The sequence below is a fragment of the Dipodomys spectabilis genome, unplaced genomic scaffold (assembly GCF_019054845.1).
Source record: "Dipodomys spectabilis isolate Male_0828 unplaced genomic scaffold, ASM1905484v1 ptg000046l, whole genome shotgun sequence".
In the NCBI taxonomy this organism is placed as follows: domain Eukaryota; kingdom Metazoa; phylum Chordata; class Mammalia; order Rodentia; family Heteromyidae; genus Dipodomys; species Dipodomys spectabilis.
Genome location: NW_024870723.1, coordinates 298400 through 312915, shown reverse-complemented (window position 1 = coordinate 312915; position 14516 = coordinate 298400). Strand labels below are relative to the sequence as shown.

The 14516-nt window shown below is 51.0% G+C and overlaps 1 protein-coding gene across 1 annotated transcript; it reads left to right on the top strand.

Annotated features, from left to right (window-relative positions):
* LOC122107110 (alpha-1-microglobulin/bikunin precursor) lies at positions 1 to 10525 on the top strand. Its single transcript, XM_042678707.1, has 10 exons — positions 1 to 303; positions 1400 to 1542; positions 2767 to 2843; positions 3583 to 3699; positions 4044 to 4145; positions 4831 to 4877; positions 7686 to 7767; positions 8766 to 8933; positions 9660 to 9833; positions 10400 to 10525. The coding sequence occupies exons 1-10, from the start codon at positions 187 to 189 to the stop codon at positions 10429 to 10431; spliced, it is 1059 nt and encodes a 352-aa protein (XP_042534641.1). The 5' UTR covers positions 1 to 186; the 3' UTR covers positions 10432 to 10525.
* Positions 10526 to 14516: the final 3991 nt, after the last annotated feature.

Genomic DNA, 14516 nt, shown 5'->3' with positions numbered 1-14516 from the left:
CAATCGATCAGACCTGGCCCCGGGGCCCTGATTGGCTCTGGCTGAGCACAGCAAACACCAGGCCTCCCTACAGGCCACAGGCACCTTCCCCAGCCCCAATCCACTGCAGCCTCCGGCAGGCAGGTGACCCCTCTGTCCTCAGACCAGGCTGTGAGTGAGACACGCAAGACACACGAACCCGGAGCCATGCAGGGCACTGGGAACCTGCTGCTGGTACTGACCGCCTGCTCGGTGGCACAGGCCGGCCCCGTGCCCACCACACCAGATGACATTCAGGTGCAGGAGAACTTCGACATCCTCCGGGTAAGGCTGGCCAGGGTCCCTGTGGCCAGGTGCAGAGTCTAAGCTGTCGGACCTAGCTAAACATGCTCATCTGTCCTGGGGTCTCAGTCCTCCTGTGTGGAGCTCCGGGGGTCTGTCCCAGGGCCCTGGCTGTTCTGATTGGTGGGGGTCCTTGGGGGGGGGTCCCTGGAACTGCAGCTTTTGTCCATGTGTCACTCATTCAGTGCGACGCTCACTTGATATTCTGTGAGTCTCCTGCCCCATCCTAATGGCTCCAAAATCAATTCACACACGGTGACCCGTGACCTCTGGGACCCATAATGTGGGATTATGGGAGGAAAAAGCAAACAAACATAGGGTGAATGGGGGCTGGTGGAATTAATAGTCATGGGCCCAGGGAGCACTAAGGTCTGGGGTGGACATGCATGTGCTCTGTACGTGTCTGTGAAGTACGTATACACACATGTGTGTGGGCATTTCATGTCTTGGTGGACATATGTGTGACACAGGGGTGTGTGTATGTGCCTGTACACTTATTGTGTGCATGTGAGTATGCAGGTATTGCAGGTCATGTACATGTACATGTATGCTTGTGTGTCTGAGTGAGCATAGCCCTAGAACCGCCTGCAGCCCAGCTCTCACTCAGATTATGCAGGGACCGTGAGCAGGACCTTGTGCACCCTGTGGAGACTCTTCTCCAGGCCAGTCTGTGAGGGTCTCTCTTTCAGGTGTGGAGAGGGGCTCCCTGAGCAGGGCCTTCCTCCTGGTAAGCTGGGATGGCCCATTGCCCAGGAACGGGGCTCCTCCAACTCTCTGAGGTGCCACCAGGAGGAAGTGCCAGCTGTCCGGCCCCATCCCGCACAGCTTGATGGGGGCATAGACCCAATACCTGCCACGGTGGGGCTGGAGCCTGTCTTGGGAGGGGTAGGGCATGCTATGGGGGAACAAAAGACAGGGCTCCAGCTTTGGACCTCTGTTCCCTGAGCAGCTGCAGTCTCGCCTTCACGGAATGTGGCCTGGGAGGGGGACTCGGTCAGCATGCCTCCCTCCAAAGGGCTGGTCAGTGAGAAGACGGAGGGGCACTGACGTCCTGTCCTTGGCTTGTGGCGCCTTCTAGATCTACGGGAAGTGGTTCAACCTGGCCATTGGCTCCACCTGCCCATGGCTGAAGACTGTGGCAGACAAGATGAGCGTGAGCACACTGGTGCTGGGACGGGGACCCACGGACGCCGAGATCAGCATGACCAGCACTCGCTGGCGGTGAGTGGGGCACAGGAAGGACTGGGGACTCCTCCCCGAGGATCCCTCCCCAGCACCCTACCCTGAACCGGAACCAGATCAGAGCTCTGCTCCCAGCCAGGACCAAGCCTCTGGAGCCCCAGTCCCTCCCCTCCCCATGCCCAGGGGGAGTGGCCCCATGAACATCTTAAACGCCACACCCCCCAACACTCGGTGTACCAAAGAACTGGATAGTGGTAGTGACATTAGCTCCTCCCCCTCCTCTGCCTCCCCCCCCCACCACACACACACCGGTTTTGTTAGCTGAGAAGGGGCCCTGCCCCAGGGACTCTGGCTTCCCTGTCCATTCAATCCATCTTGAAGCCGGGTCCAGTTCTCCCCTTCCAACTGCAGCCGCACTCCTTCAAGCCATCTTCCTTTCTTCCTTCCTAATCGTCCATTGCAACTTTACTCTTCTCTCCACATCCAATCTCAACAGTCTGTAACCATTAGAAAGACCTTTAAAAAGAAAACAAAAACAACTGTCTGTGTTTAGTAGCCTTCCATAGCTCCTCAGTGCCCTCAGGAGTAAGATCCCTTTGATGCCATTTTCTGGCCTCTCCTGGCTCTTGCCACATTCTTTCTCCATCATCTCTGATGTACTATGACCTCCTCGCATTCCTCCCCCCACCCCACCTCCCACTTGTGAGTCTTCCACCTCTTTCCCATTGAGCCTCTGCACCTCTCCCTACCTTTTTGGCTAATTCTGTAAGTCCTTAGGAGTCCAGTTCCATGCTACTTCCTCCAGGAAACCCTCCTAGATTACCCAGGGTCAAGTCACACTTATCTGCCTGACTGGCCTACCTGGCTCTCAGTGAACACTGAGATGGGAGATGGGTTCCCACGCTGGCCTGGGGAGCCCAGCCCACTGCTCAGCACATGCAAATCCCAAGACATGTTCAGTGGCTGAATAGAAAGCCTGTGGCAATAATAGCCAAAACACACAGCATACCTACATCTCTGTGCACATTGCTCATTTGAACCTCACAACAACCAGGTAAGGTAGAAGCTGTATCATTCTCATTTTATGGATGAGGAAATGGGTCAAGGAAGACCCAGAGAAGACCCTGACCCATGAATCCGTGTGCAAAGTCATCCTATGACTCCAAAAAAAGTGAAAAAGGACATTGAGAGGCCCTGCAGGAGAGTGGGGATTTGAACTCTCTCCAGCTGAGCTTTCCTTCCTTGTGGTTTGTTCATTTCCAGGAGAGGTATGTGCAAGGAGACCTCCACGACTTATGAGAAGACAAACACAGTGGGGAAATTCATCTACCACAAACCCAGTAAGTGTGTGGGTGCCCTCCCTCTTGTGCTCCCAAGTCCCTTCAGGTCTTCAGATCTCTGCCCTAGTGCCTGCTGCTGAGTGACAGGGGACATGAAGCTATTCATTTATTCAGCAAATGCTCATTGACTATGCTCTGTGTGCCAGATAGTTATATTAGAGGTGAAAATGTGAATGTCTGGATGGATGGATAGATGGACATATAAGTGAACAAATGATTGGCAAGTAAACAGTTACAAATGGCATATAGCTGAGCTTATTGGTTACCTAGTGGATAAACAATGGCATGGGGAAGGAAGGAAGGAAAGAAGGGAGAGAGGGAGGGAGGGAGGGAGGGAGGGAGGGAGGAAGGAAGGGAGGGAGGGAGGGCAGACAGGCAAGGAGGGAGGAAAGAAAGAAAGGAAGAATAGGGAGGAAGGAGAGAGACAATAGAGGGGAAAAGGAGGAAGGCAAGGAGGAAAAGAGGAAAGTAAGAAGAGAGGAGAGGAGAGAAAGGAGAAAAGAGAAGGAAAGACTTACAGAAGACCGCTGGTGAAGAGATGGTGGGTGAATGAATGATACTGGATGAGGAATAGATGGATGGGTGGGGAGAAATTGCAGGTGTATGGATTGGTGAATCCACAGGAGGCATGAATGGCAGGAAAGCTACATGAAGGCAAGATGGGAGGGGATGGGTGATGAATCTCTAACAACTTCTAACCCCTAACCCCTGACCTCGGTCTACGGCCACTCCTACACAGAATGGAACATAACCATGGAATCCTATGTAGTCCACACCAACTACGATGAGTATGCCATTTTTCTGACCAAGAAGTTCAACCACCACCATGGAACTACCATAACTGCCAAGCTGTATGGTAAAGGCCTGTGGGACCTGGGGTAGGGGGAGGCTGTTGATGTAGGAGCCGTGGGGTGGGAAAGAGTAGGGGGTTTTGCTTTTTCCAGTTAGGGGAAGGAGGTAGGGGTCAGTCCCACCCAGGGCCTGGTCCTCTTCAGTGTGTCTCTGATGCCAACCCCAGTGCCTCCAGCCAGTGGGGCCCCAGGAGACCTCTGTGGGAGCCCATCCACCCACACACACGTCACAGGAATGCAGGGGTCAATGATTCTCGGTCCCTATATGAAAATCTCTGGGGAAGTTATGCGGGCCCCGGTAGCCCTGGAACTTGGGTCTCTGAGGGTCTCCTGTGTTTTCCACCTGCAGGGAGGGAGCCACAGGTGAGGGAAAGCCTCCTGCAGGAGTTCAGGGAGATGGCCCTGGGGATGGGCATCCCCCAGGACTCCATCTTCACCATGGCTGACAGAGGTAAGTGCTCCTCCCCTAGGGCCATATTGAATTTTGGTTCCCTGTTCATCCCATCATGGCCCTGGGTCTTTCCTATCATCCTCGGTGACAAACAGGGATCACAGAGAATCAGCTCGGTAGCATGTCTGTTCCATTCTGATAGAATGCACCACAGAGCCAGGATTAGACCAACTTGTAGGCTCATTCTACTGCCGTGCATCCCAGTGAGGCTGTGTTTCATGTCCATAGGCCTTTCTTTAGGAGACAAGAGGTTGCTGGCGGTTATGAGCATGTGTTTGAATTGAATTGCAAGACTTCTGTTGGAGGTTCAGTGTTCCCCATCTGTACAATGGGCCAGCAGTGTCTCCCTTATAAGATGTCATGAGAGCCAGTGAGACAGAGCTACCAAAGGCCACAGCACTGTGCCTAGGACACAGGTGCTATCTCTGTCCATGGAGATGATGGTGCTGCTGATGCCGTCAGGGAGGAGTGGGCTGGATGGCCAGTAACAATAGTAGAACCACCCGTCTGTCCATTTTCCAACCAAGACTGAGAACAAGGGAAGTGGGCGGGGCCGTTCATGACATAAGGGGATGCACAGGACCATCCCCAGCAAGATGTCCACCGGGTACCATGAAAGAAATCTGGGTCTCAGATTCCCCCAGAGCCTGGTCTCCCATTCACCTCTTCCCTGCCCTCTGTCTAGGGGAATGTGTCCCCGGGGAGCAGGCGCCAGAGCCCACCTCACCCTCGGTGAGTACCTCCCCCCTCCCCGACCCGCTCTGCACACTTGCTCAGGCCCTGCTGGGGTGGGGGCAGGTTGGGATGGGCAAGTGTTTGGAAGGTGACCCACCTGGACTCGATCTTGGTTCTTCCACCTATCTGGACCTCATTCTTCTCATCTGTGAAATGGGTAATTACTCTGGAGGTTGTGCCAGAGATTAGGACTAGGTTGGAAAAGCTCTTCACATAACACCTAAAGGAAGGAAAACACTTGATTTTATATTGAAATGCCAACATTCAGTACTTGATAATGATACTCAGTATGTGAAGATGAAGCCAACTGATTTCTCCTAAAAAGCAGTAAACTTGTTGGATGGTGGTGACTCAAGTCTATAATCCTAGCTACTTAAAGACTGAGATCTAGAGGACTGAAATTCAAGGCCAGGATGGGCAGAAAAGGCTGAGAGACTCCGTCTTCAATTAACCTGCATAAATGAGTCTCAAGTGCTAGAAGGCTCAAGGCCTTAGGTTCAAATCCTGGTACTGGTAAGGGGGGAAAAGGCAGTAAACGTGAAAACAAGGGGTTTCACATGAAGCTGCGCTCTCTGCTACCTTCTGCAGGTCCTTACTCTTCCCTTCCATTGCAAATCAATGCCTTCCTCACTCTTGCTTTCTCTGAGAGCATGCAAGTTATGTAGCTTGATTTATTTCACCAATGTGTATATAGACATACAATGTGCATATATTTACATGTACACCAATATGAATCCATAGCTGAAATGACATAATGAGGGACCAAATCGCCCATTAATCTTGCAGGCTTGAGAACAATGGCCTGTCTCCTGCCTCCCTTTTGCTTGGGTGAACTTTTACCAGGTCATGTTTCCTGTCCCTCACAAGGTGGCCCACGTCAGTCTACAGATGGCCCAGACATTGGTCATTACTGTGCAGAAGCCAGAGCTTGCTTGTGACAGCTTCCCTGTGGGCAGTTTCTTTTGCTCTGGAGTTGTTTTCTTCAGGATTCCTGGGTTGGGTTCTGTGAATGGGAGGAGAGATGAAGGTAGGAGATGTGACCTGTGATGCTGTCCTAACATCTCAGCTAGCCCTAAGGGATCTCTGCAGCTGGGATGACCTTCAGGGTCATGACACAATGACACGGAGGTGCAGGTCCCTAATTCCCCAGGTGGAACCATCCAGGAAGGAGCACAGTAGTGGAGGAGATGACTCCCCTTGGTGAACGCAGACTCCAAACAGACCCACAGCTGAGAGCTGCCAGCTGTCCGTATAGCCACCAAGGAAACCAGTGGCTCACGACTGTGTCATTCACGTTCCGGCTCCTTGTCTTGTTCTGTTTGTTCACTTCTAGGGTGGGGATGAATAATCACTGAATGAGTTTGCTCTATCCTACCCCCGCTGGGTCAGCTTTAGCCACATGTCCTGGTTTTTGATTTTTGTTTTCCTAGTAGGTGGGATAGGGCGTCCTTTACTTCCTGGTCCTCTTCCTATTACATGTGAATTGAATTCCCCGCTCTACTTTAGTATCAGCTCCAGGTGTTTTGTGTCCATCCACAAAGCATCAGTGAAGCCATGGAGGGGAGGCGGTAGGGTGAAAGAACTTTCCCAAGATGCTCTGTGAAATGGTACCTTGGAGCTACCCTAACAATATGCCATGGAGGTTTGAACAACAGAAGTTCATTAACTCACAGCTTCAGAGGTAACAAATCTAGGATGAAGGCGTCAGAGAGCAGGTGGGGTCCTTCCTTCTAGACACTGTCTCTCATCCAGCTTCTGGCTGCTGTTTAGCAGGCAAGATGTCATGCCATTGTTCCTTGGCTTGGAGATGTGTCTCCCTGCTCCCTGCCTTTCCTTCATGCCATGTTCTCATTGGGTGTGGGTCTTTGTGCTGGTACCAAGGCTTGAACTCAGGGCCTTGAATTCTCATTTGGCTTTCTTGCTCACGGCTGGAGCTCTTCTACTTGAGCCACATCTCCAGTCTGGCTTTTTTTTGGTGGGTTGTGGGGCTTAAACTCAGGGCCTGGATGCTGTCCTTGAGCTTTTGTGCTCAAAGCTAGCACTCAACTACTGAGCCACAGCTCCACTTCCGTGTTTTTTTTTTTGTTGTTGTTGTTTTGTGGTTGATTGGAGTCTCACAGACTTCACTGGCTTTGAACTTGGATCCTCAGATCTCAACATCCTGAGTAGCTAGGATTACAGGCATGGGCCACCAGTGCCCAGCTAGTCTGGGTTTTTGTTGGTTAATTGAAGATGGAGTCTCAGACTTTTTTACCCTGGCTGGCTTCAACCTTGATCCTCAGATCTTAGTATCCTAAGTAACTAGGATTACTGGTATACACCACATGTATGCAGCATAAATTCCTGCTTTTGATAAGAACACTACATCTACTGGCCCAGCGCCCATGCTATCAACCCTACATAATGAATTACATTTGCTGTTAGCCCTATTTCCAAGTAAAATTGTGTTCTGAGGTATTGACTGGGGTTGACACCAGTAAGTGAATTTTCAAGTTCCAGGTATCACCTGTGAGCAAATGGCTACTGGGGGGCCAGCAGTTTCCTTGTGCATCTTTTCAGTTGGCCTGGGATAGCCTTCCAGGTGACCTTGTGCCCAGAGATTCTGCTGGCAACTGGCCCATGTGATGCTCACCTGGAATTCAGGTTGATGCCCTCAGATAGCAGTTCATTCCCCAGGCAAGTAGACATGTGTGCTTCTGTCTACATGTCGATTCCCAAGGCACATGGTTGTTTGCCTGGTGCAGGGATCCAGGTGGGCAGTGGTGGCAGAATCTCTGCCACATTGACTTCTCTTTTTTCTCCCAGAGAGCTCGACGGGCTGTGCTTCCCCAAGAAAATGAAGGATCAGGGGCCGGGCCATTGGTATCTGACTTCACCAAGAAAGAAGGTAATGGAGTACACGCCTCCTTGCTGGCTTCTGCCGAGCTCAAAAGGAGCGCCATGGATGACTCGGCCTGGCTGCCTCCTTGCCATGAAGTCTCTCTCTCTCTCTGCTAGACAGTCAAGGATGAGAGAAGGAGGGAAGGTACCATCCTGAGCTTAGAAATGCTCAGCTCCACAGGAAAGGACTTATGCCTGTGCTAGAGGGTGGCCTCCAAGCCTTGGTTTCCAGCTCTATACAAGGGCATCACCGCATGCTGGGCTGACTCTTGTGCTGGGATGGGAGGCTGTGCATGTAGGTGTGTAGATGGTAGCATTCATGAATGCCTCTTTGACTCAGCCAACACTTAGCTTGTTTAGCCTCAGGCCTTGTGGTAGCTGGGGGTCCCAGAGACATCAGTCTCATCTTTTCCGATTATCTGGTTCTTGTAGGAAGTGATCCAAGGGAGTGAGTCATGGATCCAAAAGAGGAGTTGGCCAAAGGCTGGGGGATCTCAGTGGATGTGGGTGTGAGGTGATCAAAAGACTTCCAGGGCCAAAAGGGGTTCACCCTGAGTCCATGTATCCAAGGAGGGGCTTATGAAAGGACCAGTCCAGGGACATGGGACAAGGAGGGCAAAGGCTCAGCAGTGGCACCTCAGTGAAGGGGTCAGGCTGGCTGGCTTTGGACTGGAGCTTGCATCATCAACAATTACTATTATGGGTTTTCTGGGCCAATCCAGGGAACAATGGGACTGCAGGTCACTGGTAATGTTTCATGTGAAGGAGTGAAATGACCATTTGGGTCCAGTGGACATGATTTGGGGTTTTCACTCTCTGTGTCCCTGGACAAGTCATTTTGCCTCTCAGAGAGTTGAAGAGGGTCAGAAGCAGCTGCTCTGCCTCCAGGGAATAGTTTGATGATTCTTCTTCTAGGGGGTGACAATAGATAAGGTCACCCTAGGCAACCAGATAACAGGTATACCATAAGCATTCCATAAGTGTGTCTCTTCTGCTTCTTACCAGATTCCTGCCAGCTGGGCCACTCAGCAGGTCCCTGCTTGGGGATGATCCAGAGGTACTTCTACAATGGCACATCCATGGCCTGTGAGACCTTCTCATATGGCGGCTGCTTGGGCAATGGCAATAACTTCGTTTCTGAGAAGGAGTGTCTGCAGACCTGCCGAACTGTGGGTGCGTGCAGCCCCTGCCTCTATGCATGCCTCACTCTCAGGCCCATCCTCTGCCAATGAACAGGGAGCTGGAAAGTTTTCCAGTGGCAGAATTGCAGGACAAGTTGCCTGAAGTCATAGGAATTCCACATCTGGCCACAGGTGGCCTTCAGACAGTTAGTCTGTTATTGTGGATCTGTAAAAGAGTGACCACAGAGCCGGCACCTGTGGCTCATGCCTATAATCCTAGCTACTAGGAGGCTGATGGTTCAAAGCTAGCCTGGGGAGGAGTTCGTGAGGCTCTTATCTCCAAAAGTTGGAAGTGGAGGTCTAGCTCAAGTGGTAGAGTGCCAACTCTGAGCAAAAAACGCTAAGGGAGGGCTGGGAAGGTGGCTCAGTGGTAGAGTGCTTGCCTTGCATGCATGAGGCCCTGGGTTCGATTCCTCAGTACCACATAAGCAGGAAAAGCCGGAAGTGGTGCCATGGCTCAAGTGGTAGAGCTAGCCTTGAGCTGAAGGACAGCGCCCAGGCCCAGAGTCCAGGTCCCACAACCAACAACAAAAAAGCTAAGGGACAGCACCTAGGCCCTGAGTTCGAGCCCTAGTATCGGCACACACGTGCACATACATGCACACAACACACACACACACCAGCTAGATATGCAAACTCTCCTGGTTCTGTATTCTTGTGGAGTGCAGTTGGCAGCTGCACAGATTACTAATGCTCTGTACTTCTCTGCACTCCACAGCGGCCTGCAATCTCCCCATAGTCCAAGGCCCCTGCCGAGGCTTCATCAAGCTCTGGGCCTTTGATGCTGTCCAGGGGAAGTGCGTCCGCTTCACCTATGGGGGTTGCCAAGGCAACGGCAACAAGTTCTACTCTGAGAAGGAGTGCAAGGAGTACTGTGGCGTCCCTGGTGATGGTAAGAGGTCCTGGGTGCAGTTGGAGAGCTCAGGTAGGGGTTGGGAAACTCTGTACGATGCGAGCAGCCTGCCCACTGTCTGCGCCTCCACTTCTCTTCTGTGCAATAGGCCAACCTCAAGTCCTTCCTTATGCTGGGCTTGGCTTGGTAAGGACATTTGAGCCAGGAACCACAGCAGATATGCAGGGTAGCTAGCAGCCGATAGTGCTGGCCAATTCTGATGGCACACCAGGGCACTGTGAGCCTCACTTTTCTATCTTATAAAATAGCACAGTCTTCAGGATACCTGGCACAGAGTTAGCACTCAACTAAAGGCAACTGCTGCCAGTTATAACAAGTGAAAACAATGGCCACTTGAACATTTCAGTGCCTTGATAGTTCTGCTAGAAAATGGCATCCAAGGCAAATCAGAAGAGATGAGAAGTCAGAGCAGTCTGTGGCATGCTGTTTGAGGAGAAGTCATTCAGCAAGTGCACATTTCTGGCCTTCCTTTTCCCCAGGAGGACCCTAACCCCTGACTATCCCAGCCCATGGGCCTACCCCCTGAGCCTCTCTTATGTTTACAGGGGATGAGGAGCTGCTGCGATTGTCCAACTGATGGCTGGCTGGCTGGCCTGTGAGCAAAAAGGGTGGTCAATGTCTGTCCCAATGCAAGCTGGGTCCAAATAAAACCAAACTGTCAACACCTGTTTGCATAGCCAGCCTGTTCCTTGACATTGTAAGTGTAACACGGTACAGGCAGGGCAGGGCGGAGGGAATGAAGCTGGGGTGGGACAAATCCAAGGCTCCAGAAGTGAAAACTGTATGCGTTGGAACAAAGATTGCACTACATTTTAGTACAAGACACAGCCAGGCAAAGAAGGAAGCATAAATCACAGCTTGTTATTCCATAATAGTTAGCAAGGGTTGGGATTTTGTTTCATTTTATTATTTTGTTGCTAGAAAAGGGGAAGACCCTCTAGGCATGTTTCTAGAGGTTAGACAGGGGCCATCAGAGACACAGAAGTAGAAGAAATACTGGTACCCTGGTGTACCTAGGGGTTCAGGGCCACTGGCCACAAAGGCCTGAAGTCATCCCCCCTTTCCATCCTAGCTGTGCCTACCTCTTTTGACTGTCACTTCATCCCTGGAGATGAAGTGCCTTCAGTGTTCTATAGGCAAGAAGTGCCCATGGGAACATCTGGAGGGCAGGGCTGCTGCCCCCCGGGAGGGGCCTCACCTCTGAATTCAGTTGCCCACAGCTAAGTTAAACAAGGTATATGTGTGTGGTGGGGGGGGGGGAGGGGCACGGGGAAGAGGGAGGCTCTGCCATTCACTTACCTAGAGAGCAAGGTGGTTGCTTTACCTGACAGGCTCTGGAGCAGCAGCTGCCTTAGAAGTTGCCTTTTTTACTTCCTGGGCAGGCCACAGCTGGTCTTTCGGTAGGACCTTCTCTCCCTCCACCTGCCTTCCGTTTCTTTAAAAGAAAAGAAGATCATGCATGGTCCTTGAGACTGATGTGTTGGGATATGGGCAAGTGGTCAGGGCTCACGCTGGAGGGTTCTGAGATGTGGAGGCCACTGGGAACTGAGCAAGAGCTATGGATTCTCTTCCAAGGAAACGAATGATCCCCCCCTCCCCAACAATGTTATAAGCATACACACCTTTTAGGCAGCCAAGACTCTGGATAAAGAGGCACAAGAGCCCACAGGACAGCAGGACCAGGCAGGCCAGAGTGTGCGCTTCAGGTACTGGATTTGCAGAACTTGGAGGTTAAACCCATCCGTTCTTCCCTGGGGGATGAGGCTGGACAAGCAAGCTCACAACAGGCCATGGCTTCCTCGTTCCTCCTCCATCTATCAAAGTGGTTGAGCTGCGATGCCTCGCTGAGGAGCCCATAAGCCGACCTCAGTGTCCCCCTTGGCACCGGATTCAAGCTGTCCCCCTAGTGACCCATCTCTGATCCTTCGCCTGCTAAGATATTGGCATGGCCCAAACCCAATTCCAAGAAAAACCAGCGCACACTGGAACTTCCTAAAGGTCGTTTTATTATAAAACCATAAATACAACACTGACATGAACTCCTTGAAGCGACTGATCCTCAAAATCGTTAAAAGGATGTGTTTTCACCTCGGGAACAACTAACCGGGCATCACGGGAGAATTCGGGGGTTGGGGAGGGGGGTTACTGAATCCTGGGCTCAGGGCTTCTCCTTCTGAATGAAGGAGCTAGTGGAACCTTCCTTTTCTCCCTGGGAGTGTTCCACTTTTTTGGGCAGGGAGGGAAGGGAAGACAAAAACAGACAGGTAAAAAACAGCAACATTTAAACAGCTCAGTTTTTAAAATTTTATTACTTGGTAAAATTTTTTTTTCTTCCTGTTCTTTTTCTCCATTTGACATCAGTAAAAGTTTTGAAAACATCATGAGACTGATTTGGTTGTAAATGGAGAAAATGGTACCAAAACAAAGTAAAACAATAACAACAACAACAACAACAACAACAACAACAAAAATCCCAAAGGACACACAGAAAACCCTAAATGAGCCCTCAAGTTTGGGCTCGGGGGCTTATGTATTACAACAAGAACCGTCAACCCCCATGCAATGTGACTCCTTAGGAAACTGTTGGACCCACGCCAACAAGACAGGAGACCACCAAAGACGTCTTTTGTTAATCGACACAGCAAGAGTGACATTAGGTAACTTTTTGTTTTTGTTTCTTTTTTTTTATTTTTTAAATACAGTACATGGTACACAGGGTCTCCAAGATAACCCTGCCTAAACCCCCGTGAAGACTTAAGCCAAGCACTGGCTATTTATAAAAATATTGTGTTGCTACAAAAGTATAAATTAATGCTACCGGTATTAAGAAATATTAAACACATAAAACTTATAAGGATTAAGAAAAATATTCATTAATACCTGTAGAAAACTCTGGCCTAAAAAAGATACTTTTTTTTGTGTGTATGTATGTGTGTGTTTGGGTGTTTTTTTTTTTTTTGTAATTTTTTTTGTAATTTTTTTAAAATTTTATTTTAAAGATGACTTGAGTTTCTTGTACGCGAAGAGAGACACAGTCAGAATGTGTCCGTGGTATTGCCTAGCAAGTCTTTAACTACAGAAACAGGATGGAAGTGCACGCACATGTCACAGAGTGGGGGAGGGGCCGTGGGGGATGGGGCACCAAGGCGTTCTTGAGATTTACCTGATGTGAACGGAATCACCCAATGTGAGGTTGTGGGAGGTGGGGGATGAAGGGAGGAGAAAAAGGTAGGATCCAGAAAAACAACTAAAAAATAACTTACACTTGTTAAAAAATATCTCTGCTTCGGGTGGTTGTACAAAATGGTTTCCTGATGCTTGGGGTCTGGGAGCCCCTGCTGCGTGGCTCCTGCTCTTTCTCGGCTAGAGAGGCCCGGCTCACGTCAGGCCACACGCGTGTTCCCTACTTGGGAAGTCACCTACCCTGGCTGGGTGGGCAAGGGTCCTTGACCAGGAGCCCGGCTGGCACCTGGGTTGTATGTGGGAGAGCCTTCCTTCCAGCTGGTTTCAAGACACCATGGTCTGTGCCAACCAGGGTTTTCAGGCTGTATCACAAGAATCCCAGGCCCCTGAGGTTGTGGACAAGGCTGGCCTAGGCCCCTTTAAGGAACTTTGGTTCGAAGAGTCAAGATGCCCGGTGGATGTGGGGGTAGGTGGGGCCTTGATGGGTCAGGGCTGTATGGGATAGTGACCACCCCACCTGCCCGGCACTGAAGCGGGAGCAGGGGCCTTTTAGTACAGAACCAGACTCTTTTTGGCGAGAGTGGCTCCTCTAACCACCATCTTCAGACCCAAGTGAGACAAGAAGGAAAAGAACAGCAACAAAAATCCCCGAGAAGACCCCAAATGGGGAAAGATGGGAGGTCAACGTAAGAGGAAAACACTGTCATCATTGGTTCACCAAAACTGGCCTAGCAAACATTAGCCACAGTGAAGGGGGGGGCGTGTCCTCCCAGCTCTCCCACTGCCCAGGGGGACAGAGGCTGGGCTGGGACAGGGGCTCCATCTACCGTCTCCAGGTCCCAGCCTGACCCTCATTTAGCCTCCTGGTTGTCTGCACCATGGGCCTCCCCAGCAGCCTCCTTCCAATACATCCCAAAGACAGTGATGTTGCCTTGGTCCCAAGGCCAGGGCACAGCTAGGAGGCTGCTCATCAAGCCATGCCTTCCTCTTCACCCACGACATCAAGATGACAAGGTCCAGGTAGCATCTCACGGGCCTCCCTTCTCCATCCGCATCCTGCCATCACTGCAGACTTCTGGTGACCGCACAGACCCAGAGTCTGAGCTGCATCACTGACATCTTTCCAGGTGCCCACACTCTGGGCACCCTAATAAATCCAGGGGAGGTAGGACTGGCCCAAGAACAGGGACAAGGCTCAGCTTCACAGTAGGAAATAGGACTTACAGATGTCTTCTCTTGCTGTTTCTTGAGGGTACAGGAGAAAACCAATGAAACTCAAAAGCGGACCTGGCCAGCCTCCATTGCTGGTGTCAATTCTGTCCTGTAATCCTGGGATCTGTGACTTCTCATCCAGTGTCTCTGTGGTCCCTTCTCACCAGGGAGCCTGAGTGTCATTTCCCCCAGCCAAGACCTCAATGCTACTCAGCTGGATGGTGGAAGCATGTTCCCACTTGTGATGCAACAGAAGGCTTTCTGTAC

Excerpts from the sequence above, each read along its gene's own strand:
- LOC122107110 (XM_042678707.1), top strand. The coding sequence starts at position 187 with ATGCAGGGCACTGGGAACCTGCTGCTGGTACTGACCGCCTGCTCGGTG. Across the intron at positions 4,146-4,830 it reads CTTCACCATGGCTGACAGAG|GGGAATGTGTCCCCGGGGAG; the intron begins GTAAGTGCTCCT and ends CCCTCTGTCTAG. Across the intron at positions 4,878-7,685 it reads CAGAGCCCACCTCACCCTCG|AGAGCTCGACGGGCTGTGCT; the intron begins GTGAGTACCTCC and ends TTTTTCTCCCAG.